This window comes from Hippoglossus hippoglossus, chromosome 8 (genome assembly GCF_009819705.1).
Source record: "Hippoglossus hippoglossus isolate fHipHip1 chromosome 8, fHipHip1.pri, whole genome shotgun sequence".
NCBI lineage: Eukaryota > Metazoa > Chordata > Actinopteri > Pleuronectiformes > Pleuronectidae > Hippoglossus > Hippoglossus hippoglossus.
The window spans coordinates 16,514,140-16,542,122 of NC_047158.1; the positions used below are offsets into that span (position 1 = coordinate 16,514,140).

Here is a 27,983-nt window from a genome sequence, read left to right on the forward strand (position 1 = left end):
GAGGATTAAAAAAACAGGTCCCGCCCTGTCTAAGGTGTTGCAGGATTTCAAAGACTCTATTGTGTGAATGTGGAGGCCACAGGCTTTTTCCTCCTTGTCCAAACACAACATCGGCCCAAGCTTCAGCTCAATCCTCCACAGAGAATATTTCTGTCGACAGGATGTGTGGTAGAGGGTCACTTCCTAAAAATGCCTCCAAGTACAGACACAGATGTGTCCTTGATTTGTGCCTGCATCAGTTCATTCATAAATGTGCACTACGAAGAAGACCACAGAGAAATCTGGCACCATGAAAATTACGTTTTTTTTTTGTTTTCTCTGACACGTCTCATCGTCTTTATTATCTGAGCATTAGAAGGCAACCAGAGGACGATGACTCCAGCATTGAAAGCAGCTCTCTGCTGGCTAACGCCCATAAGATCTGAGTCAAGGTCCGGGCTTGCTCACTGACTTGTTATCAGCATAGCATGTAGTCAGGGCAGTACTTTGCATTGCCCTACAGCAAGAGTGTGTACAACTGACAGTGTAGGTCAGAAATGACTGAAGGATCATTTTGAATCCCGCAGCATATCTGCACGGGGAGAAATAAAATAGGCGCTTCTGCTTTCACTGTGAAAAGAACATTTCCCCACAGTGGAAAACACAGCACGCACGGTCCTGGTTCATTTGCGTCTTTTTACAATGCATTTTTCTCTCAGTAAGAATGGCAACATGACCAGAACTGGTCTGAAAGAACCAGTGTCTACCAAAGATGGTGAATGCCTGTCTTTGTTACAGGGGAAGAGGGAAGGAGTTTGGGCTATTTATGCAAGCGCAGCCTCTTTTACTATTCAGTCCATCTCTGTGGTTGATCTTAGCAGACGTGTTGATTCAATTTCCTTATGAATGTGTAACAAGTGGCAGGATGGCAGTCGAATGTGATGTGTGAATTTGTCAGAATTTGCTGGAAAACCAAGAAAACTGCAATGTTGCCACAGTGCAAATAAAAAATACAGTAAATCTATACGTTTGCATCCTTGTTTACGTGGTTTGTAAAAAGATACTGTAATTAAATAAGCCCTCGTCTTTCCTCTTTTTCATGCTGACCAACACAAGTGCTTTGCAGCGGCTGCTTGAAAAACCATGGCACGGCGGTGTCAGAACTGATGCCACTCCTCAGGTGCCTTGCAGGCACTTTAACAGAGCAAGAAAATGGCCTCCAATTCCAGTGTGCTGTCCGATGCCCCGAGGTATTGATTATATGTTCAGAAGTCAGAGGACAACAATGACTCAGCTTTTTAGGCACATCCCCTGGCCCATGTTGGACCACGTCTATGACAACATAACATCTTTCTCTTTACTCCTTCAGACACTCACTGTGGGTTTTAACAGCGGGGGAATCCTCGTCGCTCTGTGCAAAGGCTGTTGACACTGCTGCTGTTCACTGTGGGAAGAAAACAAATACAAGTGTTGGGATGACAGAAAAGTGTAATAATGTGTGTGAAGACTTAAGTGCTGCTGTGGGAGCCGTCTCGTGGCCCATGCAAACACTGATGCGGGCGCACACGTGGAGTAATGAAACACACTTGGGAGGCAGCGGCAACGCACCGCAGGATTCCTCATCCTTATTTAATGGGGTCGTTAGTGTGTCCTTGGAGATGAGGTGGACTCTGATGTAATAGGTGATGTATCTGGGCTGCGGCGATAAATGAAATTGTCTCCAGGATGAATGAAGTAGTGGACGGCAGGGCTGATTATTTGAACTTCAAGTATCCTCCCTCCCAGGCTGTTGGTATTAAACATCATCAAACATTGCTTTCATCAGCTATTATCGGGCCTGTGGTACTGTGTGTGTGTGTGTGTGTGTGTGTGTGTGTGTGTGTGTGTGTGTGTGTGTGTGTGTGTGTGTGTGTGTGTGTGTGTGTGTGTGTGTGTGTGTGTGTGTGTGTGTGTGTGTGTGTGTGTGTATAAAGAGATGGATGAAAACTGGCCCAAAGCATGTGTTGGAAAGGTGTGTAGTAAGTTGGCATTGTAAGGTTTTTCTAATAAAAAAAAAAAGAGCTGGTCGGTTGTAGTTCCTCGGAGACAACACCTTATTATCTGTTGTTTTACACCCCCGGAATCACCAGCATGAAATACACTCATATTTAGATTTGCTCTTCTCGTGAGAAAACACAGTGAAAAAGGGGAAAGAATGAATAGATTTGACAGGAGCATTTTCTTTCTCGCTGCATGAATTATTTCTCCTTGAGCCTGTTGCTGTCTTTTCAGAGCCTCGGGCTGTTTTACATATGTGGCGTTCGTCCAAACCATTCAGCCGTTACAGATATGAGCCCAATGAAAAAAGACACATTTGTTCCCCCATCTCAAGGTAACGTGAGACCTGTCGCTGTAGCCGAGGCTTTCCTGAGTGTTATTGACAGTCTCTTCCTTTCACCAGAATGAAAAAGTACATCCTTCATTTGAGCTGTCTGACTTCAGTTTCATTTATATCATCCAGGAGCATCCAAAGGCTGGTGTCACTTAGAAAAGAACATTATTCTTACAAATGATGGAAAATCTGTTTTTAATTGATTAATTAAGAATATATATATAATATTTTATAGTGATGGTGTTGCATATATGGATTATGATGATGTTGTGTTATAATATAACGATTGCGGATGAAGAGCTGATAATGATTAATGGATTCATTTCCCTTTCAAAATAAGATGGGAAACGAAAGTTCAGGGTCTCTTAGTGAAAACAGCAACAAAAGACCAAGTAGAATCACATTGTGAAGCAGCGTGGGATCATGGGAGTTGTTGGCATCACCACCATTGCCAAATAAAATCTGCCATGACACTCACAACTCAGGTAATGTGTTCCAGTTTTGTTCACATCATTCACAAAGACAGTGAACGATACTGACTCATAACGAGGGACCAATACAGGCGAGCAGTGTATTTTTACTTTGTCATATGTTGTTGCCCTGGAAACGAGCAAAGTCACGGTTAAAGCGGTGGAACACAATTGAAAGGGCAATTGTGTTACATCTGCAATTGTGTTATCTGTGATTTTTCTGCGTTTGAACATTGTTGGAAACATGTTGGATAAAGTCAACAAAATATATAACATAGCTCTAGTTGTTTTAATGAAGTATTGTTACATTTTCATCTTTAAATCTAAGAATACACAAATTTTTTGATCATATTTAACTTTAACTTTTCTCTTTAGTTGCCCCCCTTTTTTTGTTATTCGTCAAGGAGGATGCAGCATCCTGGCTGAGCTGTGGGGGCTGGAGGAAATACTGTGGGGGCTGGAGGAAATACTCAGGGGGCCAAAGAAACAAGAAAGTGGAACAAGGCAGAGAGCAGAACTGCTGATGGAAAACACTATTGAGTTTTGAGTACTGAATTATGTTGAGCTTGCGGGAGGAGTCCTCCAAGAGTAAAAAAAACAAACACTTGCTGCACTGATTTTTCCCAAAGTACTGAAAGGTTGTTTAGTGTTTTTACTGTGTATGGAATTAGAACAGATGTTTATTTACCATCCAGGTTCGGGCTGGGGTCTTTCTGTGTCGAGCTTGCATGTTCTCCCTGCGTCTGCGTGGCTTTTTCCCCCGGGTACACCAGTTTCCTCCCACAGTTGCTGGTTTCCGTTAGGTTAATTGCAGACTCTAAATTGACTGTAGGTATGAAAGGTTAATCTCTGTATTTCAGCCCCACAATACGCTGGCAACATGCACACCACCTCTTTCCCAATGTTGAATGTCCAGTGGCTACAGCCAATCCCTGCTGACGTATTGGTGAAAGACCAAGACCACTTCTTTTGGTCCGAACCGTGCACCAAATAAGACACGTGGGAATGTGGCCTGTAAAAGGCTAAGATAGATCAACATCTCCAATTGCCTTTATAATAAATCTCAATTTATTTTTATAATGTTTCCCATGGCTGCAGGTTGATGGCACTCAGTAGATATACCAGTTCATCTGACATATACTAGGAAATGTGAGTCTCTTATTTCAGTGGTGCATCAAGAGCTTTCATGCACTGCATATCAAGAAGTAAATGGAGCCGTGGTTCATCAGTAATGTGAGATAGTGCTGTCAGATCACTAAATGTTGCCTTTATTGTTGACCCTTTTCTAATTTCCAGCGCTCATATTTCACCGCGCAGCTGCTCGGCCGCACACATATTTTTAGCTCCAAGTTCCATTTTATATTGATTGTATCTGCTCCTGTGGGGGGGGGGGGGGGGGTTTGCGTGAGCACCTTGGAGGTAAGCCACAATTTTTTTGGCCCTCCATTGTCCTTGAGCGTGCTCTGTCATTACATGCTGCTCGTGCTCCAGCCTGAGGCCATCAAAGCCTGAAACCTTGAATACGTCCGATACTACGGCTGAATACTTCTGAGCTGGACATCATGTCAGAGGTGAAATGCAAAAGGGGAAAGAAACACAAATTGGATTTTTCTTTCTTCTTGAAATGTTGATATACACATTTTTCTTTTGCTTACACTGAAGTCTGGACATCTTCCTGAACTTTTCCAGAAGGGGCTGTATGTGAGAATGAAAATGTTTGAGTCAGTTGCGCCGGGCATTTTCTGGCAGGCCCCTATAGTAAAATGTCCGGCAAATGTCGGCGTGAGCCCAGCAGGAAAATATTCGGAAAAAAGTGAGCGATTGGAAATGTTTACGATGTTTCTGGCACGCGGCGCATATGGAGATGTCAACTTGGAAAGACAACGGGATTCGAGAGCTTTTGGAGATAAGGATAAGGGGCAGGTAACCCCTGTTCACAAAAACACTTAGATTTCTGCAGCAGAATTTAGACATCATGTCCTCAAATCTAGACATGTCCTCCTCCACCTCTCGCCTGAGTGTTCTCAACATCTTCTTGTTGTTGAGAACACGTCTGACCCGGACAGTCTCCTGCTACGTGTGAGAGGACTTCATTGTGTGTTTGGGTGGCCATGCGCACTTTCTGCATCAGAGCGTCTCCAAACAGACTCATTAGGTGAGAGGTAACCACACACACACGCACGCAAACAGGATAATGATAGGATCCTTGAACACAGGATGCATGATGTGCAAGAATAGAAACGGCATAATGATCGCTGCTGATCCCAAAGGCACGGAGAGACCTGGCATCACCAGCGTCACAGATACCGAGACAATTTCCCCCCTCCAATGTTTGTCCTCTCTCCCCCTCCTGTCATTGTCCCTCTCCAATCCAAAGCTGTTCCACGGTTTGACAGGCAACAGAGCTCTTCCTCCTCTCTGACGCTTCCCCTTCCTTCCCTTCTCCTGCCTGTCAGCTCAGGCAGGAGACTCGTAAAAAAAAATGCTGCTCTTCCCTTAGTGGCCGTCCAGTTCCCCACAAAACAAACCCTGCTTAACAAACAAACATTGCAACAAAGGTCAACCGCTCTTTCCACACTCTTCCACTGTCCGTCTTTCCCCATGCTGCCGCTTCACTTGTCCTTGCCAGTAATAATCTGACCTGAAACAGCCCTCAGTGCTCAGATAATGATTTTTCCACTTGCCCCCCCCCCCCCCCCCCCCCCCCTGTCCCCCGCCCTCTCCTGTTCCTCGTCCCATCTCCGGTGGCTGCGCTCTGCAGTGTTTGTATGCGGCGCTGATTATTCACAAGGACCTTACACACCAGCGACCTGTCCTCGTTACCTTTCATCCCCCCCCCTACATCCATCCATGTTTTTTATTTATGCACAAAGGAACAAATTTAACTGCTGCCTCCATGAAGCCTCACTTCTAGGGCACTGGCTCCGAACAAGGAGACCATTGAGCGGCCTGGTAGGAGGAGGGGCAGCTGGGCCGTCCTGGCATTCCGTCTCACATTTGACATTGGGCTGATCAAAGCCTGTGAGACTTTGTCTGAAACACTGGCTGCAGAATGGGCGCTAATGGGACACATGCATCGCTGAACTCAACTGCGGGCATGTGTAAAAATCTGGATCCCGTTCCCATCACTAGTTTTCCAAGGTGGATGTAATTGTATAAGAGGGATGTGGAGCTAATGGATGTAGCGCCCGGTTTCTTAATCCAAAGGCATCACTCTACGACAGGTTGAAAGCCCCGGGTGATTAAATACTTGTGAGGAATTAACTTCTGTATTTCATTTAAATGCAGCAGAGGTTTTTCATGTCTAGATTTGAAATTCGGTTCACACGACCCTTGGCTGACCGCCACCTCAATTTTCTGCCTGTGTGTGTTCAGATTCCCCCCCCCCTCTCACCATGTTTACATCATGCCTTATTATTCCCGTGCACCCTCTCTTCATCGCTTTGTCTTTTTGTGCTGCTTTTCGCCATCTGCTTTTTTTTTTTTTTTTACTGCAAGATCCTCCCCGGTTGTTTGTCATTCTATCTGTTTGTCTCTTATTCTGTCTGCTCTCATGAAGAACATTCATTTTCCACGCGTCTGATTTCAACGCAGCCAGTTTCTTGCACATGCTGCATAGACCTCTGTGTAAATACAGTAGGAAAATTGTTTGTTGTAGTACAACAGTGTTAACCAGGTCATTGTATGTTCACGTTGCATAACCCATGAGCTGGATGTGACCGCGGCTACTGAGACCTGGCCTCTGAATGACCGCTGTGTGGTCAACATGGCCGAGGCTTCGATTAAAGCAAAATAAAACTCACACTCACAGAAAAAACTAAACAAACAAAGATTAATTGCAACATTTCTCTTGTATTGTTTAGTTTTAGTTTATTTACTTTGGCTTATTATCTTTACATATCAGTTATTTTATCAACTGCCCCTCATACAGTGCTGCACTCCACATGTGATAAAATGTAAATAACACCATTTTATATGTGTGTGTGTGTGTGTGTGTGTGTATATATAAAAAACATATTACGCCACCGACCCACACCTCACACTGCGTAATGCAGCCTGTAATCCATATGTTCTCATGATGGAACCAGCACAACCGGGTCCGAGCCTGGGGTTGGGAGGGGCTGGGGGGGCTAAAAATAAATCTTTGTTTTTACATAATAACCAGGTCTCTGTGAGATCAAGAGTGATCAACGGCAGCAGGTCCACACGTTACTATCAGCTGCTGTGGGACGTGACCCCCCCGACAAGCTTCAGAGGCCACACTGACTTTTTAGATTAAACAAAACCCAGCAAGATAAATACCGTTTTTTTTTTTTTGGCTGATCTATCTGATGAGGGTTCAAGCCCTTCTTTTAAATGCTGTTTTATTAATATTAATGTGTATATATCAATACATCTGACTTTTTATAAGTCAGTTTCAACTGTATCTTGAAGTGCAATCCACTGGTTATACTCATGCAATATTTTTTAAAGTTTCCATTACAATGCTTATGATACGATATTATCAATGCTCTTACTAAACAGCTTTTTAAAAATCTCTCTTACTTTTATTTATGTGTGAATAATGACTGTGGACAGTAAAGCTGTTTAATTCTAATTCTTACATTGAAATAATAAAGAAAATGACCTCTGTGTGCTTCAACCACAATACCACAGTTATTATCGCACCAGTGGTAAGTAAAAGTACTTAAAGATATAATATGTAACTCTTCACTTAAATGTCTAAAGCGACTACATCTATTTTGTTAATACTATTTACATCACCCACATGGTTTCTAACTGTGTTCAAACCCAGAGAGGATGTTTCATTTTGGTCGCCTGTTAATTGGGTCGTATTTGCTTTACCAGTGACTTTGCCGGTCTCTGCTATAACTTCAGTGGAAAAACTCACTTGTCCGTCAGACTTTCCTGAACTGGGAACTGGGAGTTACTTGGGTTTCTGAGGGCACTGGCGTTCCTTATATGCACAAATATACCAGGTTACCATCTTTGTATGAAGTGAAAGAGTAGTGTACACCTTGAAGTATTTCGGGCCGCCCTCTCTGCAGTTTCTTCTGGAATTAAACCTCTCTGAGTCACTGTCTTCCTCCTCAGGCCGGAGGGGCAGTTATGTGGATCACGTCTCAGATGCTGAACAGGAGAAAAACAAAAATAGTGCCATTGGTTTTTAAGTGTGTATCTGCCCCCTCCCTTCTCTCTCTCTCTCTCTTGTTGCCTTTGTGCAGTGTTCATCACCGCTGAGTCCGTCATCAATCACCACCACCCATCTATCTCATCCATCTCTGAGTCCAGCGTCCCCTTCCACAGCTCTCCCTCGTAAATCAACAGACACATGCATACCAAACAGCAGCCTGCTCTCTTTATTTGATCCTCCTCCCAACTCTAACTATTAAATGAATTTCACATTAAGATGTCAGGGGTGTGACGGGCTTTTTCACGTGTGTGACGTATGTTTTGTGTAAACATTTTTCAGCATTTCAAACCTATCGCAGTGACGCAGCCCTCTTCCACCTCTGCCGCGTCCCGGAGATTTCGTGAATCGGCGACATCAGAGTCGCACAGTGCAGCCTGCATGTTTGCAGGAGAAGGCATTAGCGCGACAGACAGATGGAATGGCACTCTCACTCAGAGGAGATTTAAAGGATCAAAGAGGGTGAAAGGAAAGGGGAGGAGGAGAGGGGGGGGGCACCGTGAGAATAGTTACCATGGCGACTGTGACATCACCGGAGGCCTGCGCTCGCTCTGCCTCAATGGGAGTTTTGTTTGTGCAGAGGTGACGGCAAACAATGTGCCCTAGACGACGGAGGCGAGGCACTTTGTGAAATTTAAGTGACAGAAATGTGGCTCTCAGAGTTCCTGGATACTGAGGGGCAATCAGGATAATAGGGCTTTCTCTCTCTCTCTCTCTCTCTCTCTCTCTCTCTCCCTCTCTCTCTCTCTCTGCGCTCCTGCCTCTCCCATCCCTCTGCATCTCTCCGTCGTGGGCGGCTGCTGTAACCGATCGGTTACGTCAACACGCTTATGACACAGGGCGGCCGTGTGGAGGTGAATTGCATGGTTCCAGTCGGCTCAGTCATTTTTGTAATTGAGTTATAAATCTGAGGGACACAGACAGAGGGAGACGCTGCACTGCCGGTATCACTCTGTTACAGTACCGAGGCATCCTCTCGATTTACAGTAGTGAAAGAGGAAAACACATTGAAGTCGCCTCTAAATAGTGTAATAAAATATAATTCTGTAATCTACAATGTCAAAACAAAACGCCCAGGAAATTTGAAAGAACTTTGGTGAAGATGTTTTGCTGCAGGGTTGTTACATAAGAACCCATCAGATTTAGCTGAGGCCCTGTTCATACCTGGTATTAAAATGAAATGTAAAATACACACATTTGTCATTTCTGTTGATTTTAGACCTCTGAATTTGATCAGATCTCAAATGCATCCTCAGTGTGTCCTGGGTACGTTCACACCTCAGAGCTGTCCACTTGTGATCACATCAACTGGAGCTTTTTTTGGACGTGAACTCCGGAGAATGTCCCCCCAATTGAGTACGGACTTTCTTTGGAGATTTCCTTTCACACTTGAACAACGCAGATGTGTTGGAATCGTTCAGAGGAGTAATGCAGCAGGCAGAGGCAGCTGGACGTAGCATAGTTATGCGTCTGCAGAGATCACATGTTTTTGTTTACAGCACATCGACTCCGGCATCAGCCCATATCCCAAAAAGCTCTCTTGATATCATCATCAGTGTCTTCCATGAGTATGGCTCCGCTTTTCTTGTCCTGAGACATTTGCATTCTTTATGTTTGTTACTTTTTTGTCAGAAACATCATCAACACACCCACTTGCTCCTGGTGAATCTTCTTGAGAATCTCCGGCTGTTTTCTTTCATGGGCTCATTCAGACATCATCTGGAGTTTGGGGCTGGCCACGGAAACTCGTCGGAACACATCCGGAGTCGGGCGACTATGGATGACAGGTGGGAAGAGTGGAAAGTAATAAGAGCAAAACTAGAGTTAGATTTGCTGAAATCTTACAAGAAAAAAGAATAACCCAGCAGTTTTCACATTTGTTGCTTTCTGAGCTGGAAGTAGAGGTTCAGGCGGATGCAGAAGACGTAACAAACGCATGCATATACCTGCACACGGGCACATTTTATTTGGAGAAAAATAGAAAAGCACACAAAAGACTTTCACACTTAATACCTGTGATGATCGACCTCCTAGATTCTATTCCCATAGTCTGTAATTGCAGCCATTTTCCCCTCACTGGGGGCCTATTTACCCGGCAGAGGTAGTTTGGAGTTGCTTTTATGTGTCCTACACGGGGATGTTGACGTGAAATGACAATTTTGTGATGGACCTTCCGGGGGGGGGGGGGGGGGGGGGGGGGGGATGGCTCTTGGAGTGCTATTTGAAAGATTTGTGAGCAGCATTGTTTAGTCAGATGTTCATTTGTGGTAGAAATTAAATAAACATCATGTGACACAACATACAAGAATTCAAAAGAACACACATGCACAAGTAAATGTACTAGTGGTGGACTTCTGATAGGAGTTAGAGGCAATTTAAGTTGCTGTTCTCAGTTGTTCGCAGAAACAGCTGTGCAACATATGGTGGAGGCTGGACAAAACAGACTTTGGACTTTAACCAGTCCAACATTAGTCCTGCAAATCAACCTCATGTGACTTCCCTCAGTAATCAAGACATGAGTCACATGTTCGCAGAGTCCTTCTCACCTTCCCCACAGAAGACACCAGTTGTATTCCAAAGATATCATCTCTGGCACCATTACGTCAAAATAAGATTTGTGTGTGTGTGTGTGTGTGTGTGTGTGTGTGTGTGTGTGTGTGTGTGTGTGTGTGTGTGTGTGTGTGTGTGTGTGTGTGTGTGTGTGTGTGTGTGTGTGTGTGTGTGTGTGTGTGTGTGTGTGTGTGTGTGTGATATAGAGCAAAGGTCAGGACAACAGACACGACTCGACTGTCCTAAGCCGTTTTCAAATATGACCTGTGGGTATAATCTGGAGAATCGGCTACATAGTTTACCCAAAGTTTTCCTTTCCCACATGCACAACACAGCAGGAGGCTTTCTGCACAGACGCGTTCACAACAGCAACAAATCCTCTGCGTTATTCAGGTGAAAGGTGGAGCAGCCGGGGGCAGCAGGCAGAGGCAGGAAGTGACAACACACACAGACCGGTGTCAGCTCTCATCATCACTAACTCTCTTGACATCTTCGTCAGTGTCTTCTTCGTGTGTGACACCGCTTTTTGAGATATTGGTTTTCTTTTGTGTTTTTTTAATTTTTGCGTCTGTCGTGTGTTATTGATGTGGCCGACACTCGGGGAGGGGCGGTGACACCATATGCGTGTCCCTCCGGATCAAAGGGCATTTGTAAGTGACTCGGTGAGTCGAGCAGCACCTCTGGTCTCTGAAGTGTAATTTCAGAGGACTAATGCAAACCTGTGAGTGTGAAGCTCAGCAGCTGGGCGCTTCCTCTCGGTAGCAGGTGTGAATATTTAGGAGGCAGAGTGTTGTAGTGGGAGTGTTGGGTCAGAGCTCCTTGTTTCTGTCGCAACATCAAAACACAAAAGTGAAGTAAACGCAGAGTTTAATGAATCAAGGTATTTTTTGGAGGCGCACACTCCAAAGTTGGCTTTTTAAATCGTAATTAGCAGCAAGATGTGGGAACGGATGGATCTTTTATTCTTGCTCACACAGTGTATCTTGTAGCACAGCTGCATTAGAAGACAAATAAGACAAAAGGGAACATAGGTGACGGAAAAAAGGTTTAAAGAGAAACGCCACCAATTCCAAACAGCGTCTGCTACAAGGATCTTGGGGAGAGCGAATGGAAATGTGAAAAGTTGCATAAATCCTTGTTGTGGTTTCAGAGCGAGCCGTGTGAAGTCTGATAAAACACCTAATGTGATGTCACTACAAGTGTGAAAATATAACATATCTCTGTGGGTGTGGTGAGATTATTCCTCTCTCTGCTTGAGGCTAGAGGCACTGAACTGTCAGGGGTTGAACTGCATTGTGGGTGATGTGGGCACCAGGTTTTGACGAGGCAAACAAATTAGTCGCACATTTTTAAACATTTTAACTGTCCATATGTCCCCCAGTTTCTGTACTACATCCCCCATACTATAAAATTCTTCATCGTATAAAATTCAAATATTCACACACTGCTGCTGCGTCGTACAATCCAGCTCTGTTTGGCTGCTGATTCTCATTCATGACCAGTTAGTTTGCCAGCTGATTATTGGTTCACTCCAATTCAGTGTCCACAACACTGGCTCCACAGGACAGAGGCTGAATAAAGGAAATGCTAATGTGCTGTGCTCAGTTTATGCATGCATCGTGTGTGTGTGTGTGTGTGTGTGTGTGTGTGTGTGTGTGTGTGTGTGTGTGTGTGTGTGTGTGTGTGTGTGTGTGTGTGTGTGTGTGTGTGTGTGTGTGTGTGTGTGTGTGTGTGTGTGTGTGTGTGTGTGTGTGCGTGCGCGCGTGCGTGCGTGCGTGCGTGTGTACTTGAACAGATATCTTCATGATAACCATTTTGAGCCTACAACCGACAGAGTGAAGGCATTCTGGGAAAGTGAGGACATTTTGGCTGGTCCGCACTTTTAATGGGTTGTTTGAGGGTTGAGACTTTTTTTTATGGGTTAGAATTAAGTTCAGGTTGAGATAGAAAACGGGTTAGGCATTTCGTCTTGATGGTTAAGGGGAGGGTCAGGGACTAGGGAGTGCATTATGCCAATGAATGTCCTCACTAACATGCATGAGCACGCGTGTGTGTGCCTGTGTGTCTGTGTGTGTCACATGCACACCTGTCGTGCTGAGCCACGGGAGCAGGATGTCTGGAAACCCTGCAGCAGTCCAGCCCAGTTCAAGGACTATGAATGTGCTACACTGTGTCTGCTCCAACCAGATGCACCACAGGGCAAAGTATTTGTCAGTCTCCAGCCCGAGATAAAGACTTGTGTAAAGAGTTATAGACCCAGAGCCACAGTTATCCACCACCATCTCCTTCAATGCATAACCAGTCCTCAAAACACGCATCAGAAATCATTTACTTGTTTTAGCCATTAACAGAATGTGATGTACCAGTCATGTAAGTCCACAAATAGGAGTTTTGAACATTGAATATTTCTTTCATGAGCACAAAGGATGAATTGTTGTTAAAGCATTGTTGGCTGAATAAACAGTAAGCAGACAGAATGACAGTAAAGATGGGACATGTCAGTGTGTGAAGCTGGATGAGTGATTCCAGCTGCGGCTTTACGTTGCATTACAGGGACACACTGGAACATGTTCTGTGAGATAAGGAGATGCACCGTCTCGGGTCCGTCTGTCATCTTGTGTTCTGGGAGAGGAGGGAAACGATTGTAGATGATGTCAGGGTGCAGCAGAGGCAGACTGCTCTCAGTCTTATCTCTCGCGCTATGGCTGCGTGATTCAGGCTCAGGGGCAAAGGAACTGGGATATCAGGGACCATCAGACAGTGTGTTGATGATGACATTTATATAATTTGATAAAAATTATTCTTTAGATCTTTAGTTACAAAAAAAAAGTTCTGTTTGTTTTATATTTATTTTACTTTCCAGCATTGAAAACATTATATGAGCTGGCCATATAAAACTGCCATATAACATTTTGTTTGTATACTCTCATTATTATCATCATCATCATCAGCATCAGCATCATAATATATTTTTTATAGTAGTTTTATTAACAATGTTATTAAGTGCTTAACAAGATGAAGTCAAGACAAAAGTTTTAAAACTAACAAGACTGTTGAATAAAACTAAATGAGCCACAGAGAGAGAGATAAAGCAGCAGAGCTAAAGCAGTAAAAAATTAATTAAAAAAAAAAAAAAAAACTAACAAGGCTATGCATAAATGCAAATCAAACATTTCTAAAAGCTCTCAGAAAGAGAAAGGTTTTGAGACCTTTACTCTCCTTTTTCCTTTTTCCTAAACATGCCTGAGGCCTTCTTCATCAAGATCCATGAATTAATCTCTGAGTGATTAGAGAAGATGTTGATCCTGATCTGCACCAAAATTCACTCCTCCACAAAATGAAGTGGAAATTGGTTTCATCGTTTTTGCGTAATCCTGTTCACCAACAGACACACAAACAAATGCATGAAAACATAACCTGATAATTCGATGTCGTGCCTCATAGGGACGAATGTAAATATATATCAGCGTAATACAGTATTCACACACATGAAACACATACATAAGGATCAAATCTGCATATTCAACACAGCCGTGCACTGGGGAACCACAAGTGTCATGCGAGCAAAGTGTGTGACCTTCCCGACTAAATGGAAAAACCACTTCAGCATCGCACATCTTTTATTTAATATGTTTGTGCTGGATATTTAAATTATTATTGTAAAAGCTTCAAGATGTAATTTGCTTGTGTGACAGGGTGGATTATAACAAGTTGAATAACCTCATGGGCGAAAAAAAGCACAATGGGAACATTTCAAGATAATAGAGACGGTTTATAAAGCGATCTAAAGAAGCAGAATCTCATTTGAAGTTTGATGAGATTTCTGCTGGTGCATGACCACTTCATCTCCATCGATTTCTGAGTGCACATGCGCGTCTGAAATAGACATACACACGAATGGTGTACAGATGGGATGTGATTACATATTCAGGGAATGTTGGGAACTGGCCTGCTGAGAGATCTATGAGTGTGTGTGTGTGTGTGTGTGTGTGTGTGTGTGTGTGTGTGTGTGTGTGTGTGTGTGTGTGTGTGTGTGTGTGTGTGTGTGTGTGTGTGTGTGTGTGGGGGGGGGGGAGTTAAACACACAAATTCAACAAAGTATTTTTCCTCAGCCATGAATACAGAGTAGCTTCCCTCCCTCCCTCACTCCTTTAACACAACAGTGAGATTGTTATTCCCCATCTTTTACTCTTTCATCCTCCGTCCTCCTCCTCCTCTGTTGTTTCTCCTCTCATCTATCAGGCACACGTCTCGGCAGCGATCCCCTGCTGTTTACTTTTAATTTTTCCCTCTGTGAGTCCTAATTGCACGCTGCGTCGTTTCAGGGTCAGTCCTAATCAGAATTATGACAAGTACTTGAGATTCTGCAGCCACCAGCCACCGCCCCCAAAACCGTCTGAAGTGTTCTCGCCATCGGGCCTCGCTTTTGCTGACTGTGCTTTATAGGAAATAAAAAATACAAATAGTTTTGTTTTCCGCCGATGACCAGTGGAGAGTGGATGTACATCTGGGGGCCGTAAGCGAGGCAAGTTTGGGGGCCGTGCCTTGCAGTGGATAGTGAGCGAAGTATTCTTAGAAAGTTAAACCATTTTAACCTCAGATATCTTATCAGTCATTTATAAAGGGCTGATTCATGCTTCATCAATGATTGAGAGCAGAAAGAGTTTTCCTTAGGTTTCACATTAGTCAGAGAGAAAAGAAAAATTCACAACCAGCACATTATGATCTCACGGCATCTTAAAACAGGAGAACATAACCATTAATAAAACATAAATCAGCAGTGCCTGTGAACGACATGTCCTCGTTTTCTGTCAAACTAACGTTGCACAAGCAACTTTGCGTTGAGTCTATTAGTCATAAAACAAAATCTCACACAGACGGGCAAATTCCAAAACCAAATACACGTTTAAAGAATGAATAATAAAATTATAATATCATTTTAAATGTTGTTTTTTAGCCTTATCTTTACTTACGAGATGAAGGCTACATTCAATTTCCCCTGTGGCCTTACAGATACAACCTAGAAGCCTGTTGACAACTTTAACAAGAGTGTCTACGAAAGGGTTTTGTCATTAATGTTCATCATTTGGTAAATATTACATTACATAACATTGCTATATACTTCAGCACTGGATGGGTAGATGCTTTCAGACATTTTCACCGTCCCACTTCTCTCACCGTGGGAGGGGCCTCTGCTGCTGTCAGCAGTTTTGAATCAAACAATTGTGATGACCATTGCTCGTCGCTCCATCAAACAAGACTTTCAGTAGTGAGCATAAATCAGCTGTAAGTACCTATTCATTGTAAATGCATAGATTTGCAAGGTCAGAGGTCAGACAGTCAATTCAGCAATCAATGCATGTGTTGGGGGCCAGTGGTGTCTGCACTGCTGCTGACGAACAGGACTTACTCTCACTATTTGATTTTCTTCCACTGCCTTTTTTCTTGCCTCAAGTCCATCTACACCAGCTCCCTCTTCATTTCTTTTCTCTTTCATATCTCTCTCTCTCTCTCTCTCTCTCTCTCTCTCTCTCTCTCTCTCTCTCTCTAAGAGGTCACCCCCAGCGCCTGGAGGCACAACTGTCTCCTCTCCCCTCCTACTTCCTTCATATCATCGCAGCTGTCCTTTAAACCTCTGCATTTCCCCTCCTTTCCACACTCCTTCCATTCTTTCACCTCATGCACTCTTTAAACCAGGAGACGATTGCTTCCCCAAACACCTCGAAGAGTCACGCCGACCCTTAAAAACGTGTCCGGATTGAGCCAATCACCGGTAAACAGCTGAGTATGCAGGTGTGAATGCACCTACTGGGACTCACTGGTTTCCTCAGGCCACATTTGGAGGCGGTCAAGGACACATCTGGCTGTAAACGTAGTGTAATGTGAATGCAAACGTGTCCTCTCCACAGTGAAGGGCTCACGTTTGCTCGTACATGTCGGGATGTTTCGCAGAGGCCAAAAATGCCAAATGCTGAGAGTATATGAGAGAGAGCTGGGTTTTCATAAATGTGACGTGTGTGCTTATCTGCACACTGAGCAGAGAAGGGAGAGCACTTAGGAGACATTTGAGCCACTCTGATGTGTGACAGACTGATATGTCTGGATATATTTCAATGCAATAATAAATGATTACAGGCGAAGTAACAGGGGAATCTGCAAGGAGCACTCTTAAGGCTGTTGAAAGGAGACTGCAACTATATTGGAAATTGAATAATCCATCTCATCCTTGATAAACAAATAAAAAATGTGCCAGGGCATAAAAAAACAAATGAACTCTTCCTGTGTAGTTTTGGTTCTTGCATTGAAACGAGGCAGAATGGTGAAAGGACTGTGTTCATACAGCAGTTTTCTAGTATTATCAACCACTCACAGTGCTTTAAGTCACATGCTCCCATTCACACACCTTCAGACAGCGCTACTATGTGCTGCAGCGCTTCTGTCCACAGTCGTCGGGGGCAATTGTACAGCGTCTTGCTCAAGAACACTTTGGCATTTGGACTGGAGGAGCCTGGGATCAAACCGTCACAGTGGACGACCCGCCTAACCACCAGAAAACACCACTCAAAGAAAAAGAAAAACACATGAAAACAAAACAACACTAACAAAGATGTAAAGGTGCTGAAACTTTTCTGTAGTTATCCCTTTTTCTTTATAAACTTTTACTATATTACACTTTTACTTGGTAAGTGCGGATCCACAACAATAATAACGCGTTGTTTATACTGTTGCTGTGGTAAGTGGGTACTGTCAATAATTAATAACACAATGTGCTCTGGAAAACAAAGCAGAGGGTCTACTGCCTCTCTCTCTCTTTTATTTAGATCACCAACTATTCAAGTCTCATTCAGGGGCTTTGGAACATGCACAGGACCACAGACTACACCATGTCACATCCTGTCCTGCTGTTTTGTCCTCTTAATGGAGGACGCTGCATTAAAAAGTCATGAGTAATTGGGTGGAGAAAATAAAAGATGCCAAGTCGTCAACATAATGTGCTGTTACTTTTCACTGGCACAGACGAATCAAAAAATACCTCGGCACATTTCCCTTATCTGCCCATAGACTATCCACGTCTCATCGCTACATTGATCCTCTGTGTCCTTGAGGCACAGGAGGTGTCGCTCTATCATTTGGGACAGTTTATGGGCAAAGAGAGCTGGGGGCTAAGGTGTGTACGTGTGTGTGTGTGTGTGTGTGTGTGTGTGTGCTTGCACTGAGTTGTATAGAGCACATGCAGGCATATTATTGATTCCCTCCCTACGTCTGTCTCCCTTTTACATCATAATGTCACAGCGTGGTGGATGGTGGAGCAACAAAAGCAGGAGAAATGTAGGATGAAGAAGAATCAGCTTTATAAAAAAACTAGGTGTCAACACATTCATGAGAACGTACAACACTGAGGGACGTTGGGACAGCTGACTTGTACCGACCTGTTCATGCGTGTGTGGGTGTCTGTGTCTGACAAGCTGCTTTCAGACATGCACTGAACTCCAGAGTTTTGTGAACGCAAATGTTCCAGTGAGAGCCTCCGGACATTCTGCGGACTATCTCCTGCCAGCCCCTGAGTAATGAGTCTGCAGAAAGTCCGGAGGAGCCAATGTGAGAGCACAGCAGGAAATCATTTTCAGGATTCTCCACGGGGTGAGCCGACATTTCTAACGTGCGACTGATGCAAAAAAATAAAAAATAAATAAAAGAGCTCAAACATATCCAGGTCACAGAGCAGTGCCACACACACAGAAGACACCGATTGAGATATTAGGGGAGTTTTTGGGGATAATGGCCAACACGGTTGTCGATGTCCTGTAAACAAAAACACGTGAAAATCTCCTCAGCGGAATCAATGCCTTACCTCCTGGCTCTGCCTGCTGCACCACCCCTCACCTGAATGCTCTGGAGATTTCTGAGTTGTTGTGGGCACTTCTGAGCAGAGAATCTTCTGCTGTGTTATTCATGCCTGAGAGGGTATTACATTAATGCTACAAGGTCAAAGTGAGGTGGAAATTAGATGAAGAATGTACAGAAGCAGCTGAATGCAGTTCCTATGGTTATTTATGCAACATAAACAAAAGGGTACCATGTTATAGAAAAGTTCCATATGTACTATAGGTCTCTCAAGCAGCCTGTTATCCAAGGGCAACATAAGTACAGATGCTGTCGATTCAACTTCATACTATATCTCGTTTGATAGCGTCACTTTTAAACTATGGCTCAACGAGTAACACAGCCCTACGCAGGATGAATGAAAACACAACGTTATAAAAATATTTCATGTTTCTGAAAGTAACCGTGAATCAATAGTGAGACATCTTACACAGCTCGGGGTGGGTAATATTAGGATACTCTCATGCATAGATCCATGGATGTTGTCCCGGTGGGCTGCCACAGGATGAATTATGCAACAGCCTTAGTGGGCTACGAAGGCGACCGAGCAGGAGACACGGTGCTTCTCTGCTGCCGTGACAACTGGTAACATAACCTCCATATTTACATATACAGTACTTTGCCATGTAAATCCACCATGTGAATGTATGCTGCGTTTGACTCGCTGCATGCCGCTAACTACACAGCGCCACAACTGACTGGGTAAAGAACTAGTACAATTTGTCATTCCCCCGGTGACACCAGGAAGAGCTCAGTCACTCGTGAAGTTGAGTGGATGAGATTTTCTATCAGGGCGGTCAAGTCATGTACCAGAGACAGAATAATGAGGTATTGACTGATTTGAAGGTTAGAGAAAAGGATTGTTTCTTTTTTCACATTTAATATCAGCATGTACAATGAATGAAGGCTGCAGGACAATGAAGCACACTCACTGCCGTTTGCTGCTGAAGCTCCAGTGAGGTTTTAGCAGGTAATGCTGTGGTGAAGTGATGCTGATGATATCTGGGTGTTGTGTTGCGTTGCCATGGTAACATAACTAACTGCAGTCTACTGTTTTCCCCGCTGAATCGATATCTACGTCCGTACTGAGACAATTAGCCTTTTCATTCTGTGGTCACTGGGTCCACAGGACGGACTGGGTCAATTTGTCAGAGATCAACGATTGTAAGAGAAAACCTTTAATGTTATTACTTATCCAAGATCCTCCATCTTGATTTTAGACTGTATTAAATGTATTTATTTAAATTTGATGCGATAATTTGCAACCTGTGAACAGGATCATTCATGTTCTTGTTTCATAATGAAATATTACTTATTTTCTTTACACTTTAATCATAAACATTAGCTTATGCACCAGCTGAAGTGACAATACGCCGACGTCAGCCACACGTCTACAAACAAGCAATGTCTTAAATGTATTGTAATGCAAAACCAAAACAAACCGGATCGAACGTGATCACTGTAACAGATATGAAGACGTTCAGGTGTGAAAACGCCCAAATAGTAGCATACATAATAACATGATCAGTTTATATTGAGGGCTAGACAGAGAATCGGATTTTGGGTTCCTTCAACTTTTTTCTGGACATTTTCTTTGAAGTGACATCGCAGTTTTTCGTGAGCATCTTAATTTCCAACGAATCCCTCTCGCAAATACGTCATTCAACAGATCAAAAGCAAATTACACTGAGACCGGTTGGCAGAGCAGCACCCACAGCGTTCGTCTCCCATTCTGAGTCCCCTTCGCTGCGTGTCTTACCCGCCACCTCATTTACTCTTCAAAGCGAGAGCGAAGCATCTGTCTATTACGAGGTGCCTGGGGCGCTCTGCAGAGTTGTGTTAAGTAATAACAACCAGTGACGTCAAAGGCTCTCCGCCCGAGCTGGAGAGAGGGAGGGCGAGGGGGCGTGAAAGGGATAAAACGCACGGGGAGGAGGGGGCGAGGCAGACATGAAGCAGCCGTGTGTGAGCCTTAGAGACCGATGTGATTTCTCTTCCTTCTCGAATTTTTCCTTGCCAATTATCACGTTTTATTCTCCCTCCCCTGCTGCTTCAGAGAGAAAGCAGAAGAGGTCGATTATGCCTCGTCACATATCTGCTGCTGAGCAGAGTTATGTATCTGGACCTATCACAGGAGCCTGTATGTTTATGTCATAGAGCAACAGTGGAGGAGGACAGTCTGTGCTGTCGGGGCGGGGGGGAGGGGAGTCAGGGAGTCAAGTTTGTTTTCATCACAGGGATGTTAGATTGAGGTCTTCTGACAAATGCTGCTTATGCAATACGATGTCTTGGAGGTGTATCTTTAAATACCAGGATATCCAACACCTCCTCGGTGTCATACTCCCTGAGTGTAAACAATCCTTGAAACAGCTCGCCCCTCCTGAGTTTGGTTTTCATAAAACCTGAAGATGAGCCACAGCGTTTGGTAAAATTTCTCATTTCCCTTAATTTCTCCCACTGCCCACATTCAAACCACTGACGACCGATGGGAGGCGGGGGGGATTAGAGATAGTGACAGAAGTGGCAGCGAGCGCAGGATGCATTAGAGGATTACACCCTAAGACAACGCAGCCGTCTTAGCGTGGCTCATTACGGCTGCTGACCTTGCTCTGTCAGGTGACCACTTGGAAATACAGACACCACAATGTGCACACTGACGGAGCATAAGAGCCGTGCACAGTTTCCAACCACCGTAAACAGCAGCTATCAGAGAACGTCTATAGGGCTGTGGTCCTGGAGGACACAGTCAGCTTGCACTGAGCTGTTTACAGGGAAAACAGCCCACGAGGCCTCGCCAGGACTGTGGAAGTGGCTCTGTTGTTGGCAGCCAGCTGGCTCCCCCCCCCCACTCCCACTTTCAGTCTGAGACGTCAAAACATTTAATCTCTCCTCTACCCTGCCCCTCGCCTGGATGTGCCGTCTTTCCCATGTACATTCGATCCCCAGTGCGTTTTCCGTGGGAGCCCTTTCGCACACATTTTACAGCTCACAAGCGAGCACATGACTGCGCCTGGCAAGCCTTTAAGTGCATGAAGAATGTCTGGAGGTCCACGCTGTCAGCGGATATATACCCACAGCAACAGGCCTGCTTTCCCATACAAGACCACCTGCTGTGAGGACAAAAATAAGGCTCCACACTGATGGATGCAAAACACTGTGGCATTAAGCATCCCCATCTATTTGTTTAAAGTCCTATCTTTAGACTTTATGATTAGTTCTTTTCTTATATGGATTTGCTTTAATCTACTTTTTTAAAAACGTTTTCTTAAGCCTTCCTGTCACCACCGCCAAGGAAGTTATGTTTTCGTCTGCGCTTGTTTGAGTGTCAGTCAGCAAGATTAGAGAAAAACTACTGGACTGGGTATCGTGAAACTGGGAGGAAGGGTGCAGTTCTGGTGAGGAAAGAACCCATTAGGTTTTGGTGCGGATCCTTTAACATCGCGAGATCTGTTGTTGATTTATCAGAGAATAGTTCATGGATCTTGTTGGAAAAATACAAATGTTGGGCCTTGGCTATCTATCTATCTATCTGTCTATCTGTCTGTCTGTCTGTCTGTCTGTCTGTCTATCTATCTATCTATCTATCTATCTATCTATCTATCTATCTATCTATCTATATATCTACCCCCCCTCTCTCTCGCTCCATCTCATATATAGTATTATAATTAAGATAACACTCACTTTATTCTCTCTTACATTAAACTACAACATTAATAATGGGACAGCTGCTGCTTTTTCATACAATATACATGGTGCTGAACCTTTTCTTTCCATATCCTCACACACGCACCCCCCCCCCCCCCCAACACACATGTAAAGTTGCACTGACATTGTGCAGCGGTGACTTCACATCATGCACACACACACATACACACACACATACATACATTTATACCTCGGTGTGTTTCCTTGCACTTTAAATTTGGCAACAGCGTGCGTTCAGCCGAGCGATGACGTGCGCGGCCTGCATCAGCACCTTGGATACGGACCCACCACTCACCGCAGGGCTCCTGCCCCGCTCTGGACCAATCAGCGCCCGTGTTGTCCGCACAGCATTCCGCACCACCCACACGGCTGCCAGCTGTATTGTTCCGCTGTGGGGAATCTCCTGTTTGTGCGTCCACCTAAAACCACAACACGTTTTTTATAATATACTCAACACCCTGCATGTTACACACGAATAATACACATTTGATATAAGTGTGGCTGTAATGGATGAAGTGCGTTATTGATCTTAGTGTCGGTAATATGGTGCATACTTTAAAATGTGCTTAAATGCATGTGTTAGAGCAGCTGATATGTTCCTGGATAATACGGTTTAGTCAGTAAAACACATACAATTCAACATTACAACACGGTGCAGGATTATTAAAAAGTTTATTTCAACACAACTCAAACCGGAACATATTTATAAATAAATAATCTCCGTCTGAACATTCATTATTTCTGCTGTCAGCACAGACCTAAATTATCTGTGACGTCAGCGCTCATCACAGCCGTCCCTCCCCCTGGTTCTCAGAATCACATGTGTCTGATGGACGGCGCTCCTCGGCCAATCAGAGGGCGGCGTCGAGGGCGGGACTCGCGCTTCGGGACCAATCGCGGTCGCTCGTATTGTTTTGACCTCCGGGACCGCATCACCGCCCACCTCGTGCCCACGGCGGAGGGAGGCTATAAATACAGGCAGCGCCGCGCGTGGAGTGGGACGAAGTTGCAAAACTCCCGAGTAGGAGGGAGCCGCTGCGCGAGCCTGCACACCGAGGAAGAGGAGCGAGGAAGAGCGACGCCAAATAACCTTAAAATAAGAAAAGAATTAAAAAAAATAAAACAGCAACCGAAGCAAACCGTCAATCCTCCGAAATCTACACGTACTGGAATACTCTTTTTCTATTGTTGATAATATCCTCTATGTGAAGAAAGTATTTATACTTAGCTTTTTTTTCTATTTGCACTCACTAACGGTACTTCAGAACTACTGAGAATCCTTATTTTTTACAAAAAGTGAGTATCCTCTTGTGTTCGTTGTGTTTTAATGTGTTTACTGTGGTTCTGTTCACACTAAGCTGATTTGCTGCGTCAGATAGGGAGGGGTGTGTGTGTGAGAGAGCGTGCACACTGGCGCGTGCACGTGTGATAAAAGTGTATAGTTTTACACCTTTTTTAAAAAATATTATTTTTCAAAAAACACTCTTCCCATCGGACTCGAACCTGTGCTGCTGAATTTACAACGTGTCCCTCTACCGTGTTGCACCTTTTTTTTTTTCTGACAGGAAGCAACATTGCTGCTTATTTTAATTAAACGAATTAAGACCTGTAGCCATGTCACAACTGTGATGAATCTGCTACAGGCGACTGTTTCCAGGAGGGAGGAGATGGACGTTGCGGTTATTGTTCCTGTGCAGCTCGAATAGAAATTTAAAACATCCACATTCACGTATTCAAAGAGTCTGAATCCTCTCCTTCAGCTCCGATTCTTTAACAGTCTGTGTCTTTGAATGTCACCGTGCAGTTTGCCATATTTCATTTCAGTATTTCCTCCTCGTCTGTGCAAGAATACCAAACATATGGGTGTTGCCATATTCCTTATTTCGACATTGCTTTTTTAATGTAGCAAGGGATCTGACTAACTCTGCTGTGTAACCAGCCCCAGATTGTCAGCAGTGATCTCCTCCCCAAATTATTTCCAGCACAGAAAAGCACTCCCTCAGTTTGTCTTTCCTTAATTAAATGCAACAACCTCACATTAGTTTTCCTGCTGTATCGGTGCTCACCAGTGTTGTTATGTAACAGGATTCCAGAGTCCGGGTGTGAGGTGGATGTGCCTCCTTACTTTTTGACAGATAAACAACATGTGCACAGCCCAGTGACAGACGAGGAAGAAGGTTGATCTTTTATTATTTGGTCAACAGCTGCGTGTTTATTTCTTGTCCGAGGTTTGCTGTGAGTCTGTCTGTTGTGTGAGGGCTTATGATATGTGAGCTCACAGCAGTCAAAATGGCAACGATCACTGGAACTCCAAACAGACACCTAATAATGAAAGGCTTAAAGTGTTCAAAAGATTAGATGATCTGTAGGGATCTGTTGTGGTGATTTAAAATGTGCATCTACTTGTGAAGTTATGTTAAACTCTCGAAGCAAATGATTAAACGTTTTTTCTTTTCTCTCCCAATTGTTGCAGGAAAAAAATAATATCTCACCCCGTGGAAGGACACCACTTCTACAAAACCAGCACTTTTGCTTTTAAACCTGTTTTGTCCCGGTTGCTTTTTGCCATCCTGCCACGGAGAGCATCTGTGTTGCCAACCACGGATAAACAAAGCAGAACCAGTGGACACACTCAAGGTCAGACACACCTGTTCTTCACACACCCGGTAAACTTCAGCAGTTAGCTATGCAGCTTGAAATCCAAGTAGCTCTCAACTTCATCATCTCGTACCTGTACAACAAACTGCCAAGGCGACGGGTCAACATTTTCGGCGAGGAGCTGGAGCGCCAGCTGAAGCAGAAATACGAGGGACACTGGTACCCTGACAAGCCATACAAGGGCTCAGGATTCAGATGCATTCACGTGGGGGAGAAGGTGGACCCTGTGGTGGAGAAGGCAGCCAAAGAGAGCGGACTGGACATCGAAGATGTCCGCAACAACCTGCCCCAGGACCTCAGCGTGTGGATTGACCCCTTTGAGGTGTCCTATCAGATCGGGGAGAAAGGGCCCGTCAAAGTCTTGTACGTTGATGACAGCAACGAAAGTGGAGCTAGTAGCGGGGGACTTGATCTGGACAAGGAAATCAAGAACAGTTTCAATCCCGATGCACAGGTCTTCATGCCCATCAACGAGCCTGTGAATGGAACCTCCCCGGGCTCCAGCTCGCCCTCTCCCCCTTTCGGCCACTCGGCAGCAGTCAGCCCCACATTTATGCCCCGCTCCACGCAGCCCTTAACCTTCACAACAGCCACCTTCGCCGCCACCAAGTTTGGCTCCACTAAGATGAAGAGCAGCGGACGCAACAACAACAACAACGGCGGCAGCAGTACAGCGAACAAAGTGGCACGCACCTCTCCCACCAATCTGGGCCTGAATGTGAACAGTCTCCTGAAACAGAAAGCCATCTCCACCTCCATGCACTCTCTGTACGGGTTGGGCCTCGGAGCACAGCAGCAGCATCAGAAGCCCTCGGCCCTGTCGCCCAATGCCAAGGAGTTTGTGTTCCCCAGCCTGCAGGGCCAGGGCAGCCAGAGCGCTCTGTTTCCCGGGGACAGCTCGCTCAGCCTCAGCCCGTTGCAGTACAGCAATGCCTTTGACATGTTTGCGGCCTACGGTGGCCTTAACGACAAGTCCCTCATGGATGGCTTGAATTTCAGCTTGAACAACATGCAGTATTCTAACCAGCAATTCCAGCCAGTTATGGCCAACTAGTACACGTAAAGGTACTACCTAAGCTACTACTTCACACAGAAACGACCAGAGATAATGTGAGGGGAGGAAACAAAACAAAAATGCACATTTAAAAAAAGAAAAGTCTAAAAAAGTGTAAACAAGAACAGAATGTCATGGATAAAAGGAAAAAGTGACTTGTCAACTGTAAGATCTGTGTTACGAGTCTATAAGAGCTTGAGCCCGAGGGTGAATTACTTTGCCCCCTTGAGTTATACTTTATTTTTTATTTTGTTTTCCTTAAACGATGAAGCTTGTAGTACAAGATGTCCAAGCTTGGTTACCTAAACTTCAACATGCATCATTGTCATTTCTTTTGCCAACCAAGCACAAAATATTTTTTTTATGTGACTGTTTTAAGATATTAAAAAAAGACAAAAAATATAAACACACACCACAAGTCATGGCCTCTTTCAGTATTTAAACATAACTGGACGCTGCCAGTTTTTCAAGGAATTGGCATAAATAAGTGGGATTTCCTGGTCTTTTTTCTAATTGTATAATTTAATTTAGTACAGAGTTTGTAAAATATCAGAGTATCTATTGTTTCTACGACATGGTATTGCATTTATATCTTTTTACTACTCCAGTGATCTGTGATGGCTGCAGCAACTTTATGTTTTCTTTTTTTATTGAAATTATAAAATGAATCATCTTTTAAAAAAAAACATTGACTATTCTAAAGATTGTGTACAGAATATTCCGTAGTGGTGGGATTTAAGAATATTTGCTTTTTTTGGAAAAAAAAACATAAGAGTTGTATTTTCTGTTAAGAGTTTAAAGAATTTTGCTATATTATGGACAAAATGTAATCGTATATTAATTTTGTACCTACATTGTGCAATACTTGATAAAACAAACGGTATAACAAAGTATTCTGAGTCAGTGTCTTACATGTTAAGAGGGACTGATAGTTTATTAAGTTTGTATTAAAACGCTTGAAAATAATTATGCTTCTCCAGTTTGTCATTGGTTGTTGTGGTTTAAGTGATTGCGAAAGGTCTTAAGGGACATTATATCAGAGTATTTAAGGGTTTTCTAACATGTCAGGGCAAATCCCCTGAAGTCAGGAGAATCAGGTTTTCTCTAAATACACCCACATCCATTATTAATCACCTGTTTGGCTTCATTGAGATATCTTTAGCACAGAGTCCTACACATTACTTTCTTATGTTAATAAGTCTTATGCAGAACTAAAGCCGCGACACATTTAATATCCTCCACCAGTAACCTAGATACATTTGTTCACAGGCGTCACCATGAGCCCGCAGCAACACTTGTTCATGCCGTGCAGCCTGCGTTGGTTAACAGTTGCCCTTGGGCCAAGTGTCATTACACATATGGATACAGGGAGTGTGACAGTGTCAGATGCATGACTCGACTGCTCTGCTATCACATACATTTCAGAGGCACACAGGACAAGACACACGGGCAGAAAGCTTGTACTGCAGGCAGAAGCATTTATAGAAAACTCCTGTTTGATGAAAACACAGATCTGGTTCTGTACCAGTAAAATGCCATCTTGTTCAGGGGAGTGTGAAAAAACAAAAATTGCTTTTTAGTAACTTTCCCTGCATCACCAGCCCATGAAAATGTGTGAGTGACAGGTTAGGCAGACACCTGCTCCGATGAAAAACAGAATGCCGAAGTGCTTGTAAGCAATATACTGAATCCCTCCCAGCTCCAGGGTGCTGTTCCTCTGACCTCTGACCTCTCGAGAGGAGACCAGAATAGAAATCCTCCCTGCAGGGAGTCAGCAGAGTCATAATTAACTGTAGTAATAAAACAGATCACGCAGTAGCGGAAAACAGTGTTGGAACATGTTCTGGAGTGTGTAACTGAATGCCAAGCTGGCCACTTACATTTCACCCAGTGTCCTCAAGGATATGGCCTGTTAATGGATAACTATGCAGGGTAGAAGGAGATCCACACATGTAGATAATAAGAGAGAGCTGTAATGCACTGGGGTTGGAAAGTAAAAGACAGTTAGCTGAGCTGAACTGGTTCAAACTGTGAAGCTAAGTCTGAATCTGATTCATTAAAATAAACTGTTTCTAAAAGCATTAATTCAAAACTTGACACACACTATTAGCCATTTACATT

The 27,983-nt window shown here is 44.0% G+C and overlaps 1 protein-coding gene and 1 long non-coding RNA gene across 3 annotated transcripts; one reads left to right on the top strand and one right to left on the bottom strand.

Moving 5' to 3' along the window:
- Positions 1-1,356: 1,356 nt before the first annotated feature.
- On the bottom strand, positions 1,357-10,127 carry LOC117766391. 2 transcript variants are annotated; one of them, XR_004614706.1, is made up of 4 exons: positions 10,025-10,127; positions 9,661-9,785; positions 7,838-7,950; positions 1,357-1,423 (listed from the first exon to the last, which is right to left on the bottom strand). It is a non-coding gene; the product is annotated as an uncharacterized LOC117766391 (long non-coding RNA). The 2 variants fall into 2 exon arrangements; XR_004614705.1 differs by lacking the exon at positions 1,357-1,423 and having other exon boundaries at positions 7,662-7,950.
- A 13,009-nt stretch (positions 10,128-23,136) lies between these two features.
- On the top strand, positions 23,137-26,828 carry tob1a (transducer of ERBB2, 1a). The gene is made up of 2 exons (XM_034593364.1): positions 23,137-23,446; positions 24,624-26,828. Exon 2 carries the CDS (start codon positions 24,837-24,839, stop codon positions 25,860-25,862), a length of 1,026 nt encoding a protein of 341 aa, XP_034449255.1. The 5' UTR covers positions 23,137-23,446; positions 24,624-24,836; the 3' UTR covers positions 25,863-26,828.
- The last annotated feature ends 1,155 nt before the right edge of the window (positions 26,829-27,983 follow it).